This window comes from Pectinophora gossypiella, chromosome 26, assembly GCF_024362695.1.
Source record: "Pectinophora gossypiella chromosome 26, ilPecGoss1.1, whole genome shotgun sequence".
In the NCBI taxonomy this organism is placed as follows: Eukaryota; Metazoa; Arthropoda; class Insecta; order Lepidoptera; family Gelechiidae; genus Pectinophora; species Pectinophora gossypiella.
In genome coordinates, this window is record NC_065429.1 from 7,546,586 (window position 1) to 7,561,497 (window position 14,912).

Consider the following 14,912-nt stretch of genomic DNA (forward strand, 5'->3'; position numbering starts at 1 on the left):
TGACGTCATAGAAAGACGTGATTAAATGTCGGACTTATTATTACGTTTTTCTTGTAAAAGATTCATAAATAAGTTAAATTTAAAAAAGAAAATGTTTTTCGTTAGTTTCACATGGTGCCTTTTAGTAATCAGAATTTCATAATTTATCTTGATTAATACACGACCCAATTGCAAAGGCTTGTAGGTTTTGACGTAGTAATGATAGGATTATATTACCTTTAGCAAGCATCTTGTGCACGGCATGCGACCTCTCCGTCAGCTTCCAGAGGGTGAGTGAGCCGGCGCCCACCAGCAGGGAGTCCGTGTCCTCATTCTGGCACCAGGTTATAGCCGCTGACGATAGGAGTACATAATTATCGGTGCTAGATTGACACTACTTATCGTGTGGATTGTGCGGTGGAATACCAGTCCCATCAACCCTGGTGTCAAGGTTATTGAGCCGCCAAAGGCCCCTGACATGGCTCATGTAACGACTTCATACTTACATCAGTAAGGAGTAACCCGGACCACCTCACAACCCACACGATGGATTAGTAAAATAACAATTGCTGTGTACTCACTGACGGGCCCGCTGTGGGGGCAGCACACGCTGGGCAGCGGCTGGATGGCCAGCAGCGGGGCTCCGCCCGCCGCGCCCGCGCCCCGCGACACGGACAGCGCCGCGCAGCGCACCACGCAGCGGGGGCCGCCGCGGCACACCGCCGCCAGCACCAGGCTGCCGTCTGGGGAGTCCACAAGTTCACGTTACATTTTCCTGAGCATTGCCTCACCCCAGACACTTCATACAAAACACCTCGTTTCACACAGACACTACACATTGACGTTATCGTACACGCGCATCTGTGTGTGTGACGTCTGACGCCCATACGATTGAAGACTAAAGTAATACCGAGGGGGTGAGGTAAATTTAGCTCAGACGCTGGTGGGGAGCGGAGAGTTACTGTTGTATACGTATTATTCCTTATGTCTATGAAGTTCCACAGTCGAATAGATAATTTATAAATCGATAATACACGTTAACTTTTTGCAGGCTCGTACCCGTGTTGACAGTTGACAGGCGAATCGTGCACTACGGAGAGTTAGAGCACAGATCGCTATTTGTGCTCTAACTTTCAAATTTAAAAATATTTATTCTTCAAAATTGGCTTACAAAGTTAGCGCTTTTTGAACGTCAAAAATTAAATTACATACTATGTAACTAGCTGTAAAACTACTACCACATCGGAATCTGTAACGCTGAGGGAAAGACGTGGCCAGAAAATCTCCCAGCACAGCGCCCTAGTCCTACTGTTTCATGTTTTCCTTTCTTTTCTTTTCTCTTTTCTTCCCACATCTATCTACTTACTCTTATGCGCAATGCTGGCGTGCGTGACGTGGTCGCGGTGCTGGCGCAGCGAGCACATGGCGCGGGGCGCCTCTCCCGCCGCGCTGCTGGCGGCGCCGGGGGCAGCGGGGGCGGCCGCGGGGGCCGGGGCTGCGCCCGGGCTGGTCACGGCGCCCACCAGCCCCGTGGACGTGATCACGCACACCCCCGGGACTGGCAACCCGCTGGAGGGACACAAATTATTTATATAATATAATCTTAATAATATTCTTTATTAATTAGACAATGTGTATGCGTGTGTGAATGTGTGTGTATGTGTGAGAGAGAGAGAAATAAAAAAAAAATTTGAACAATGAAGGTTTAGGCATTACAATTGACTTAAAAAAACACTGAACTTAATTGCATTCACATTATATATAGACGCCGCGCAGGCGTACCTAGCGCGGGCAATTACTGTGGGATCAAATATTCGGGTCAGACGAACATCGGTGTCCAATTTCAAAATTCGAACATAGAAACTATACTGATAAAAAATTAAAACAACGAACGGTGCGAAGCTTTCACGATTCAAGTCTAAACTGTGTTCGAGGGGGGTCGAGGTAAACCTAGCTTAGCCACTGGTAGTGGGGTGGAGGGTTGCCATTCTATACGTAGTATTATTCCTTATTCTATGACGAAAGTTCCGCACTAGCTTTCAACATATTGGACATTGTTGTGCAACATATCGCATTCCATATGTTGCCAAGTGGAACGCGGCTTTAACGTTCTATATGTAGTGTTATTCTTTATTCAATGGTCTTACCCAAACCCTTTGAGTGTGGGCGTGCATCTGAGGGTGGTGAACTTGTCAGTGAGTGGTGCGTCTGGCTTCTTATCAGTGGCGACAACACGACGCCCGTTGTGGAAGAATATACCCTTTATTATGCGCTCGCCTGGAATAACAGAAAGTTCAGTGAGGTGCGGGTACTCAGTTCTCTTATGATGGATGTACCTTTTATTTTAGGATTTTTGTTGTGAGCTTGTTATGTTTACCAGCTCGGCGACCGTGCCGCGCGCGGCGCGAATTATATCGAAGGCTTTTGACCAATACTCGTATGATAGCTATCCACGTAGATAACATGCGCTGCACGTCTATTGGTCGAAATCGTCGATATAATTCGCGCCGCACGCGACGCCGTCGCTGTGCAGAGCCTGTGACATTGCTTGAGATAGTTTTGTATTCTACAAGATGAGGTATAGAGGGCGCCATTTCCAATTATTTTTACGAGAACTTTCAGTAGTTGGCATGTTTCAATATTCTTAATTTGCACACTATGACAGTTTAGAAGTTGGTAAATTACATGTGAGTTTCACATCACAGATCCTTTCGGGCGCACACAAAATTTGAGTTTAAAAGAGAGAAGGAAGCTTTTCAAATTATAATATCAGTATCAGTAAGATATTCACTAGTGCTGTACTAACATTTAGTGGCACAATATAGAGAAGCACAGGCCTCCTGGGACAGCCCAACATATAATAAAAAAAAATAATAAGTGAATATGTCAAATTGTCTGTGAATAAAGCCTATTCTTGTTTTTTATTATATTATATTTTTTTTACATACACATACATACATAAACTCACGCCCGTAATCCCAAATGGGGTGGGCAGAGCCACAAGTAATCAAAGACAACTTGCAGCCACTGTTGATACGAAGTCCTAAGATGGATATGATGAACCTTATGGTGATAAGGGATCAACCTATCGCCCATAACATTAGTCCATCATGTTAGAGGACGCAATCCCTCTGTCGGTTTTTACGACATGCCCGGGAAGACAAGCAGCTGAACGTGTTCTATGTTTTTTATTTGTTCCCAGAACAGCATAGAACAGCATATATTTTTTTTACTGACCGGGAAAGTTGGCAGTGTACTGGCAGGTCCACTCGTTGAGCAGGAAGTCCTTCTGCCCGAACACGGAGACCTCACCCTCCGTGGTGGCTACCAGCAGCTGCCGGCCCTCGCTGTCCCACTCTATTGCTGACACCTGGGTAGAGGAGATAATATTTCCTACATATACTCCACTGACAAAAAAATGAGAGAGACAGATGAGAGAGTAATACTATATACACCAATGCCTACGCCTTCGGGGATACAGGCACGACGCTATGTTATATTATGTTAAGGTTGCTTGGAAGAAATTGCTGTTTAGCAATAAGGTCGCCAATTGTAGGTACCTCTTCTTTTTGCGTAATTATTTGTTGTATTTAACTTTGTGCAATAATATGTTCTGATGGGTAATTACAGATTACGGCAGACTATTCTAGATGTTTACTCTTCAAACAGCCTCAAGTAAAACTCACGGGATGTGTAGTGCTGACGACTTTGTGACTGTCCCAGGGCGTGTCCAGGTCGCAGACGTACACATGGCCGCCCCAGGTGTCGCTCTCCACGTCCTGAAGCTCCGTCGGTGAAGAAAACGCTATTATATTACAAGATGATATCGTAACTAGTGGTCGCACAGTCTCTGGGTCCGCCCTGGAAATAAAGCAGTTTTTAACAGGTTTTACTAATGAAAATGAGCTCAAATGTACATACTTCGTTTAAGAAAGAGTAACAGAGTAGTTTTATAAAAGTTTCAAACAATATCTTGTAGTAAAGTCTGTAAAATTAACTTCGAAAAAGATGATTGTTATAAAAACCTTTCGAAGTGTGGCGGCTCGCATTTTAAAGGCTTACGTCTCATGGAGTATATCAACTCCATTTTTAATAGGTTTATCTAACTTAAATCACCATAAAAATACTAAAATTATGGAAAAGCTTGTAAATAAATATGTGAGCAAGAGAAGCGTAGTTGACGTTTGTGTGTCATTGTCAATGTCAATTTTGCCATGACAGCTACGTTTAGTTATGCTTTAACTCGGTCGGTCGTTTTTACAGAAATGTAAATGTTTGGTAATTTATACCAAAATTATGAAGAATTTGACAATAAATAACTGTAGAAACGAGATGGAAACAAAAAACAATGGCCCCGATTCCTGCAGACACCGCCTAATTTTATTTTAAGTTATATCCGTCATTTTCATATCCGTCGAAAAGGAAAGGGACGGATGATTCACAGCTCTAAATTTTAGGAAGAATCAGTAACTGACTGTGTCGGGTTATTGACTGATGTTAAATTTTTAGACGGTTGGTTTAGATTTGTGCTTAAAATTGACGTGTGTTCCATAAATTTTATGCTTGTCGATTACCCGTCCCTTTCCTTTTCGGCGGATAAGAAAATGACAGATATAACTTAAAATAAAATTAGATGGTATTTACAGGAATTAGCACCAATGGCCCCGATTCCTGCAGACACCGCCTAATTTTATTTTAGGTTATATCCGTCATTTTCGTATCCGTCGAAAAGGAAAGGGACGGATGATTCACAGCTCTTAATTTTAGGAAGAATGAGTAAATTAATGTGTCGGGTTATTGACTGACGTAAAATTTTTAGACGGTTGGTTTAGATTTGTGCTTAAAATTGACGTGTGTTCCATAAATTTTATGCTTGTCGATTACCCGTCCCTTTCCTTTTCGGCGGATAAGAAAAGGACAGATATAACTTAAAATAAAATTAGATGGTATTTACAGGAATTAGCACCAATATCCAAGTAAAATTTAATAATTTCTTATTTTTTTATCGATTACAAACTAAACGCAACTTCTAAGTCGACACTTTTACAACCCTCGGGTCAGCACTACATCTGTAGCTAACTTCAAAGTATATTACCCCAAAAAATGTTGCGAGTTCACTGCAGTCTGTGACGCGATTGTTCCGGGCATTGCCCTTTCATTATTGAATTGAGTTGAGTTTTCGAACGCAGTCTTGTCCGACGAAAATGGCGGATTGTGCGATGTCGCCTCCGCGGTGCAGTTAGTGAAACAAGTACACGAAATTATAGTGAATTTTATGTGAAAATGTGATTCCGATGAATTAAAACCTGTGGTGCAGTGTTGTTGTAGTGTGTTGCAACATGTGCCGGACCGGGATGTGTCGTTTCGGCGTTGGAAACTGGATATTCTTGCTGGCTGCTCTCCATTTGTTTACATACGCTCAAGGTAAGCTCCTTTCTTATAAATATTACCTTTTATTATCGATCGGCTCGCATAAAACCGCTTGTCGTATGTATAAAGCAGTTATTAAGCAGTAAATTGCAATGTTTATAAACGTATAAACTTAAAATTCTGACATTTAAAATAAAGCTTTAGGAAACTTGAATTTCTCGGTAGAGCTTTATGTTTAGTGGTGGTTATTTATGTTTGGTGGATGCATTAGTAGTTTATTTATGTTGGGGTAATGGTTTATAGACGCAGTTGATTAGGAAGCGCATTAAGCTGTCTCGGGGCGTCGGGAGCGGCGTATATTTATCTAGTGTAGGGCTCCGCTGACGGCCCGGCGCTCTTTACTGCGGCATCCACCCATAATTTCCATGTTATTGACGGCCGGGAGGTAATTAAAGCCGTATTTCTGTAAACAAGTCCCGACGATATCACGCAGTCGATCCTGTTGGTATTTTAATGGGAAAATGAAGTGGATTACGGCACTGATGTCATTATTAGGCTGCTCTTTAAATTGTATTAAATTTCAATAACTACTAGTTACCTGCACTACGTAATACCTACATATAGGTAAAGTACCTACCTAGGTATTATTAGTAATTTTCCATTTTTTATCTGTTTCAATCTCCCCAATAAAGCAAGGTTGTTTTTCTTAACATCTAATACAAGCCCCGCGGCTGTGCAAAGGGATTCCCTTACCTACACACATACCTACCTATCTACCGCAAAATATTATTCTTAAAATACATTAAATAATTATTTATATTGTGTAGGCTGCCTGTTGAGAATAACGTCGCCTCTTTCTATCGTGTGGGTTGTGAGGTGAATTACCTACCAACGTCATCAACCCTGGTGTCAGGGTTATGATTGAGCCGCCAAAGACCCCTGACTGGCATGGTCAAGGGCTGATGTGTCACCTAATAAATGCCTTCTTGAAAAATCACATTTGGATGTGCTTTTTCTTACCAAAATCCTCGCCAAGCTATTTAGACAAGCTATTTAGTTGCTAATTGCTATCCAGGTGAACTGGGCTCAATTTTTACCCGTAACGAGATGTTGAAAAAAATCGAGGGTTTGTTGAAGAAAATCAATCACATCAGAATGTGATGAGGTTGATACTCTACCTCACAATCCACACGATAGAAGAAGTAGGTACATAGGTAAAAAAGAAAACGATAACCAATTTTATACCTACACATTCTGAATCTCTACACCTACCTCCCTAATAATAAAATTTACATTTCATTCCGTCCAATAAAAGTTCTGTAAGGCAAAAATACCCTACATTGGTAGGTATTCATAAAAAAACGTTTTCGTATTATGAACGCTCTCCATAACCCGGCAATCGTTTTAAAAACAAATCTATATTCAATATTGAAATCCTGTGCTGTGAAATTGAAGCCATTTGCTTCATTTTCCAATGATTTTTTTTTCGTCATAAAATTGAAAAAACTGGCTCGAATATGTTTTTATTAACTTTCCCATAATCGACGCAGGGCTTATTTGTATCGTAAATTGAATTTAAATTGGATTGTTTCGGTGTATGTTTTAATTGAAAAAAATAATGATAGGCACACGACATATGTATTGGGCTGGTTTTCCCTTAGCGGGATAGAAGATTAGACAGTCGCTTCTATAAAAAACCGGACCTGTCAAATTTTCAGGTTACGTAAGTGAAAAAAGATCTCTGAACCGGCGTGCGTGTATAAAACATTTGATTAATGTCGAGGAAGCAAGAGAAGTGTGTCATTATCGAAACTTGCTCTGCTTACCCCCGTGGGAAATAAGCGTGAGTTTATATATGTATGTACACAAAAGTTTTGTATTACGTTCCCAACTTCCCACTCAAATCGCTATATCAATCGGCAGCAAGCATAGCATCTCGGTTTGTGATACAGCGCGATGGGTTGGGATCGAAAATTCTGGACTCGGACGGGATTTGAACCTGTGATTCTTCTACAACTGTTCAAAAAGATACGTTTCTTAAATTGAACCGCTCACCACCTTCATTTGAGAATGTCTTTGCCGTCCTAGAAAAACTGCAGCTTTTCTTGACGCGACTTACTGGAGCCGTACGACTTACCGCTTTAACTGCTTGGCCGGACAAAAGGGGAGCGCTGAGGGCTGTCACACGGCAAAAAAATTTAAGAAAACAGACCCGATGGTACTCATTTAGGCGCGAACCTCGGCTCGGGGCGTTGTCTGAGGGGATATTTGAAAGAATGAATCGACCCTAGTGGGCCGATAGCGTCGACCACGCCCGCGGGGTATCGGAGTCCGCAAAATTGTAGTGTTACCGCGTCAATAGCTGTAAAGTAACGAATGGAACCTGTCGTATCGTATGCTTCAAACACGACAGGACTGGTTAGAAAGCTGCACTCTGCACTCACTGGCTGGCGATACCGCTTGTAACCAAGGTAACATTCGCCGGTTTCGTTAATACCATGGTATAAGAAGACCAGGTATGCTCAAATCTAAGAGAAGCTGCCATTGCTAGCCCTTTGATGACGTAAGTGTTACCACTGTGATACCATTAAATTCGTATCTCCCAACATTCCAAGCACGTAAATTTTATTATTGAAAATTAAGCGAATTACTCATTAATGTATTTAATTACTACAACAGCCTCCGTGGTCTAGTGGTTAGAGCGTTAGGCTCACGATCTGGAGGTCCGCGTTCGATTCTAGATGGGGACATTGTCGAAATCACTTTGTGAGACTGTCCTTTGTTTGATAAGGACTTTTCAGGCTTGAATCACCTGATTGTCCGAAAAAGTAAGATGATTCCGTGCTTCGGAGGGCACGTTAAGCCGTTGGTCCCGGCTATTAGCCGTAAAAACACCTCCACCAACCCGCATTGGAGCAGCTCCCCCCTCGTTCGGACGTATATAGGCTGTTTATGTTATATATATTTAATTACTATTACTTGTCACATTATAAAAATCATTAAAATTGTAAGTAAATGTTTTACTAGCAATAGATGGAAAATACTATGTCGTTACCTTACAGTGAAAACCAGATAAGCGCCTTTTGAACAATCACATTCTGATGTGAGATTGTAAGATATTCTGTAACTTGTAATTTTGTAAATTCTGTAATTGGTCAAATAAAAGAAGTAATTGATTGTGAAAAGCCGTGGTAGCCCAGTTGGTAGAACGCTTGCTTGACTTTGAAGTCGCAGGTTCGAATCCAGCACAGGCCTAAACCAATGATCTTCGAATTTGTTTTCGAATTCATGTTTTATGTTTCCCGAGAAATGCATTTTCGGAGGTGTGAGGTCAGTCAGGCAGTCGCTTCTGTAAAAAACCGGACCTGTCAAAAAAGGGATAGCGCAATGTGTCCGATTAATGGCAATAGGTGTATATACTGTACAGTCATGAGCAATTATAATGTACCCACTTTAGGACTCTGTCGCACTAACATATTTGACATTTAGTGAGACTTACAGTTCAATTTGTCAAAAAAGTTAATGTAACATGGTACCAAAATACTTATACCTCTGCCTACCCCTTCGGGGGTACAGGCATGGTACTGTGCTATGTTGGTGTTGTCAAAAATAATACCAATTTGCGCTACATTAATGCAGTATTACATTTGCAGTTTAGATGTATGATTGTCCAAAAATACCCCGACAGGCGACACATATTGGTCTTGGCATTTACTGCAAAAATCCGGTAATCGCCGGTTGCATTCACTGCGGCACGCTCGCCCTATAAACCGCCCCGGTTCGATCCCGGGCGGTGCATAATGTTCGCTTTATTGTGTCCCGATCCGCACCACCGACCCGCGCTGTATTAGTGTGACGGAGTGGACGAGAGTACAAAATAAAATAAAACAAAAACATAAAAACATTTTCGTGGATTTCGAAATTACCTACTGGCTCGTATACAGTCATGAGCAATATAATGTACCCGCTTTAGGACTCTGTCGCACTAACATTTGACATTTAGTGAGACTTACAGTTCAATTTGTCAAAAAAGTTAATGTGACATGGTACCCAAGTGTATACATATTAGTGCTCGTGACCGTACATATTTCGAGTTCATACATAAACTCACACCTATTTACCACCGGATTAATTTATTTGCAATAAAAATGGTATAGTTAGAGTGGTATGGAATTCCATTTGCTACGATCCTGACACACTTCCCTTGCTTCCTCCACATATTTTGATTTGAATTCGACGGATTTAATTTCAGTCTAACAGTAGGTATGTACATCGTGAGACATTGATAAAGAATCTAAGATAAGCTAGTACAGTAATTATCGAATATTATTTACTTACATACTTATTCTTTTAAACACCTCCTAGTTTTCCGCCGAAAAGGAAAAGAACGGATGATTAACAACTGTTAATTTTAAGATGAATGATCGAATGAATGAATAACCCGGGCGAATAAAATAGGCATCTCGCTGATATGCAATCCGTTTGTGTGCTGTCAATTTATTTCTGTCGGGTTATTGGCCAATGTGAACTTTTTAGAGAGTTGTTTTAGACAATTTCTACCTAATATTGACGTGTGTTCCATACATTTTATGCGTGTCGATTACCCGTCCCTTTCCTTTTCGGCGGATAAGAAAATGACAGATATAACTTAAAATAAAATTAGATGGTGTACATACATACATAAACTCACGCCCGTAATCCCAAATGGGGTGGGCAGAGCCACAAGTAATCAAAGACAACTTGCAGCCACTGTTGATACGAAGTCCTAAGATGGATATGATGAACCTTATGGTGATAAGGGATCAGCCTATCGCCCATAACATTAGTCCATCATGTTAGTGGACGCAATCCCTCTGTCGGTTTTTACGACATGCCCGGGAAGACAAGCAGCTGAACGTATTCTATGTTTTTTATTTGCTCCCAGAACAGCATAGAAGCAGCATAGATGGTGTGTGCTGAAATCAGGACCATTATACAGTTCTTAAGCGCAGTTTTCACTAAGACAGTTGTCTCGACCATTATAGACGGCGATACGGCTCACCTATCACGTTGGTCTGACAGAAAGCTCGGTGAGGTGTGGGTGCGAATACTTAGTTGACATGCGATAGATGTACCTCTGACTACATCCTTTGGTGATATAGTCGTGAGCTTATGTCATGTTAATATCTTGTAAGGCTCGCTAAAGATAAAGTAAAAGGAATGCACGTCCTTCCCGTGCCTAATTCAGTATTCATACATACATAAACATAAATAGCCTATATACGTCCCACTGCTGGGCACATGCCTCCCCTCAATCAACCGGAGGGGAATGGAGCATGCTCCACCACGCTGCTCCAATGCGGGTTAGTGGATGTGTTTTTACGGCTACTAGCCGGGACTAACGGCTTAACGTGTCCTCCGAAGCACGGAATTCAAGCCTGAAAAGTCCTTACCAAACAAAGGATAGTCTCAAAGTGATTTCGACAATGTCCCCATCGGGAATCGAACCCGGACCTCCAGATCGTGAGCCTAACGCTCTAACCACTAGACCACTGAGGCTATTCATAACGACAGTTTGTTAGTATTCATAACGGCATAGAAATAAACAAAATTACATCCCAAAACATCTGAATTTCTTCTCTCGTTTTCTTTTTCCTCTAATACTCTTTAACACATCAAGATTCTTCACACGTAACTCCTCATTAAAGTTACACGCGCCGCGAGTGGCTTATATCTCACATTACCAAACAGCTTTTAAAAAATTGTTATACCATAGGGCTACTGCGATACAGGGGAAACCCTAGTGCAGGGCCCGCTATTAACTTGTGTTAATTTTACTTTATTTGGTAAATAAATAATTTTTACTTTACTTTTACTTTACTTCTTCTGCACAATATCGAGCTAAATACTGAAACTTATTCCAGAATTTTGTCTTTTTCTTTTTGGTTTTTTTTTTACGCGCAAGTCTATTTAGCAGTTCCTACAGTCCACAGTACATAAATCTGCAGTTCGCAATAATGTTGGCGTATAGTCTGAGCAATTATCTACAGCCCGCTATCGACAGCGCTATTACATCAATAACTCATTCCGCACGTGAGCGGACTGTGTATAACCAGCTTTAACACTGACGATACTCAAGTAAGATCATTAAGATCACGCCTATTTACCATTGGGGTAGGCAGTGATAACGGAATTGCACGCACGCACGCACGCACGCACGCGCACACACACACACAGACACGCACGCACGCCTATAATTCTTGTAGGAGTGAGCAGAGTCGCGAATCGCTTGAAGACAATTTATACCCACATACATACATAAACTCACGCCTATTTCCCACCGCGGTAAGCAGAAACTATGGAATTCCATTAGCTTCCTCCACATTCATCAATCGTTTCTTACACGCACGCCGGTTCAGAGTAGATCGTACTTAACCTTTTCTAAGTCACAATATTTTCTTTACGTTTATTTCTTAGCAATTGTAATACATAAACAGCCACTAACAGAAGAGAAATTACACAAGTCATTTCAACAGAAATAACTAAAAAAAAACGAAAACAAAAAAATCCCTTTAGAAACCCAACTTGGTTTTGTATACGTTGTACTTTATAAGGCTTTGAAAACCTTTCAAGTTTTGTGGTGAATAATCAAAATGTCATGCGCGGGAGAAACAAGCCGTGCGTCTTACGGGCATAAGACTAAAGTATAAAATAAAGAATTACACTACGTATAGAACGGCAAGTCTCCGCTCCCCACCAGCGGTTGAGCTAGGTTTACCTCACCCCCTCGGCCTTACTTTAGCCTTCAATCGGATAGCGTCAGACTTAAGCACACCCCGGACACTTCATACAAAAAAACCTCGTTTTACACAGACACTACACATTGACGTTATCGTACACGCGCATCTGTGTGTATGACGTCTGAGGGGAGGGGAATTATTTGACATTAAAGAGAGCCGTGGTAGCCTAGTTAGAATAACGCTTGACTTTCACTGTGAGGTCGCAGGTTCCAATCCGGCACGGGCCCTAAACCGATGAACGTCTAGGGCCCTGTGCCGAGGTTTTTCTTGCAGCTTCTTTCCCCCGGCTATACAGGTTGTGAGAAGCTGCAGTAGTTTTAGGCGGATGAGACGTTCGTCATGTAAAAAAATACGATTTTACTGAACACATACACACACACATCAACAAAATTTTAGTTTATATTCTATTACTTTATTCTTTTTTTTTTCTTTTATTGGGTTCTTGGGCGGTAGGCTAATGGCCTGTCACCAAGTGGTCCGTCCGTAAATTGAGGAGCAGTTGTTATATTAGATTATAAGTGTCTCAGTGAGAATGATAAGGATGTAGGCGGTTCTCTATTTTTACGCATATTTTTTTATGTAATAATTTACCATGGCATAATGTTACTTATCCTATTATTAGTTACGCATAGTATTAATTTGTCATAACTTTTTAAGCATAATTTTGAAACTCATAACTACCATAAGCATAATAATTAATGACAATAATGACATATAAGCATAAGTATTATAAGCATAAAAACTATACTCCGTATAAGAAAAGTTTTGGCACAACTTTGAACATTTCCAAAACTTACTTTTTCCTTGGCTGCATTTGGTTCATAATTGTGACTTTTTATATTTTTTGACTCTATTTCATGCTGTTGGTGATCATTCAGTATACTTTTCGTGTGTAAGATAAACATGCTGGCGGCGTAGGGGTGGCCCTAGGGCCACCCCCGCCGCACCCTAACCTACTACTGTTATGCCTTGTAAAAATTATGACAAAACACTATTATTCTTAAAAAGAATTATGGATACCTATTTATATGCGAGAATCCCGATGTAGGCTTCATATTCTAAACATTACAACGCAAATAATTGTATCTAGCTTTTAAGTCTATCTGTTTGTTCTCCAAATAAATAAACACAATTATGAATATGGGTTATATTTGAATTTGAACTTCGTAACGTTGTGGCTGTAATGTCCACCTCACCCAGGTCACGTCCCGACGGCATCTGCAATATAACCCCGGACTCACTCCATACTCCATCTCTGAGGCATGAGGATGGAATTCTCGATAAGATTGCTCCCCGCCATCTTATTAATTCTGTAATTAACAAAGCTTTATTACTGATTATCCGAAAGTAAGATGATCAGTGCTTCGGAAGGCACGTTAGGCCTTTATTCCCGGTTACTACTTACTGATGTATGTTAGTAGTCGTCACATGAGCCATGTCAGGTACTTTTGGGGTCTCAATAGTAACCCTGACACCAGGGCTGATGAGGTTGGTGCTCCACCTCATAACCTATACGATAGAAGAGAGATTTCTTACTGGATTTGGAGTAGAATAACCCGTAAACACGTTCAGGTGGAAATGGGGGGAAGGGTTTGTTAAAAACGTGATAATTACCTATTTATTTTCTGATTACTCGGGTACATAATTATTCAAAAATTCAATGTAACGGCAGAAGCATATATAAAAATAATTGTAGCTTGATATTTGGATCACATTATGTATAGAATTATGTTGCTACCTATATTGCTTCTCTTTATTTTGATCAGAATAATAATGGGTGGAAGATGTGTTACGCCTGGGTGTAATGACAAGGGTCATCATTTATACCCAAAAACAAAGATAAAAGATGCATATGTCTGTGTGAGGAGCTCGGTGGCGCAGCGGTAAACGCGCTCGTTCTTTCGCAAAGGCCAGTCGTAGGATGGGTGACTACAAAACAAAAAAAAAGTTTTCATCTCGAGCTCCTCCGTGCTTCGGAAGGCACGTTAAGCCGTTGGTCCCGGCTGCATTAGCAGTCGTTAATAACCATCAATCCGCACTGGGCCCGCGTGATGGTTTAAGGCCCGTTCTCCCTATCCATCCATAGGGAGGGCCCGTGCCCCAGCAGTGGGGACGTTAAAGGGCTGATGATGATGTCTGTTATCCATGAAATTAGAAGGTTAAACGAAGGCAAGTCTGTACAGCGCCATCTATATTGTTTTTGATGAAGGTAGCCTAGAAAGTTCTTCATTATCTTATTATTATATTGCTATTTGGCGTTTGCGCATATAAAAGTAAATGTCAAATAGCAATATTGATTTTTTTTGCTAATACCAAGTGCCCTCTCAAGTTGAATTGTGATGTCTTGCGGCTCTGTCCATCCTTATAGGCGCTGCGGGCGTGAATTGTGTGTACCACATCATCGGTTGCATCTTACAAATCAGCTTAAGATCTCATGCATCAATTACTGAAGAATCATTCTCATATCGCAGTTGTAATTAACATAGATCTAACAGGTCCATCGTCGACACAACCAAATAGACGCCTGCCTTTGATTTTTCGCATAGAATTCATAACATAACGGAAAATACAAAACAAAAGAGAAATAGAATAAGTACAATAGGCGGCCTTATTGCGATACAGGTCTCCTAGTTCAGGTAGCAGGGTTATACTTCTGTAGCATTTGTGTGTCCTAGCTGTAGTACCCAATGTTGTCGATCTTTTTCTATGACAATAAACATTTTTTTTTTAGTAGCAATCTCTTCCAGGCAACTGTTAAGTATAGGAGACATATAATATTATAAT

General features: G+C 41.0%; 1 protein-coding gene across 3 annotated transcripts in view; it reads right to left on the reverse strand.

The window, feature by feature from the left end:
• The window catches only part of LOC126378357 (mediator of RNA polymerase II transcription subunit 16), a 32,855-nt gene extending 28,698 nt beyond the window's left edge, over positions 1-4,157 (reverse strand). For all 3 annotated transcript variants that reach the window (XM_050026637.1, XM_050026638.1, XM_050026636.1), the window contains exons 1-7: positions 4,005-4,157; positions 3,666-3,840; positions 3,217-3,349; positions 2,127-2,256; positions 1,346-1,548; positions 561-722; positions 217-333 (exon numbers count right to left, since the gene is read on the reverse strand). In XM_050026637.1, the coding sequence (XP_049882594.1) occupies positions 217-333; positions 561-722; positions 1,346-1,548; positions 2,127-2,256; positions 3,217-3,349; positions 3,666-3,840; positions 4,005-4,066 (982 nt within the window). In that variant the 5' untranslated portion in view covers positions 4,067-4,157. The remainder of the gene's footprint in view (positions 1-216; positions 334-560; positions 723-1,345; positions 1,549-2,126; positions 2,257-3,216; positions 3,350-3,665; positions 3,841-4,004) is intronic.
• Between the last annotated feature and the right edge of the window lie 10,755 nt (positions 4,158-14,912).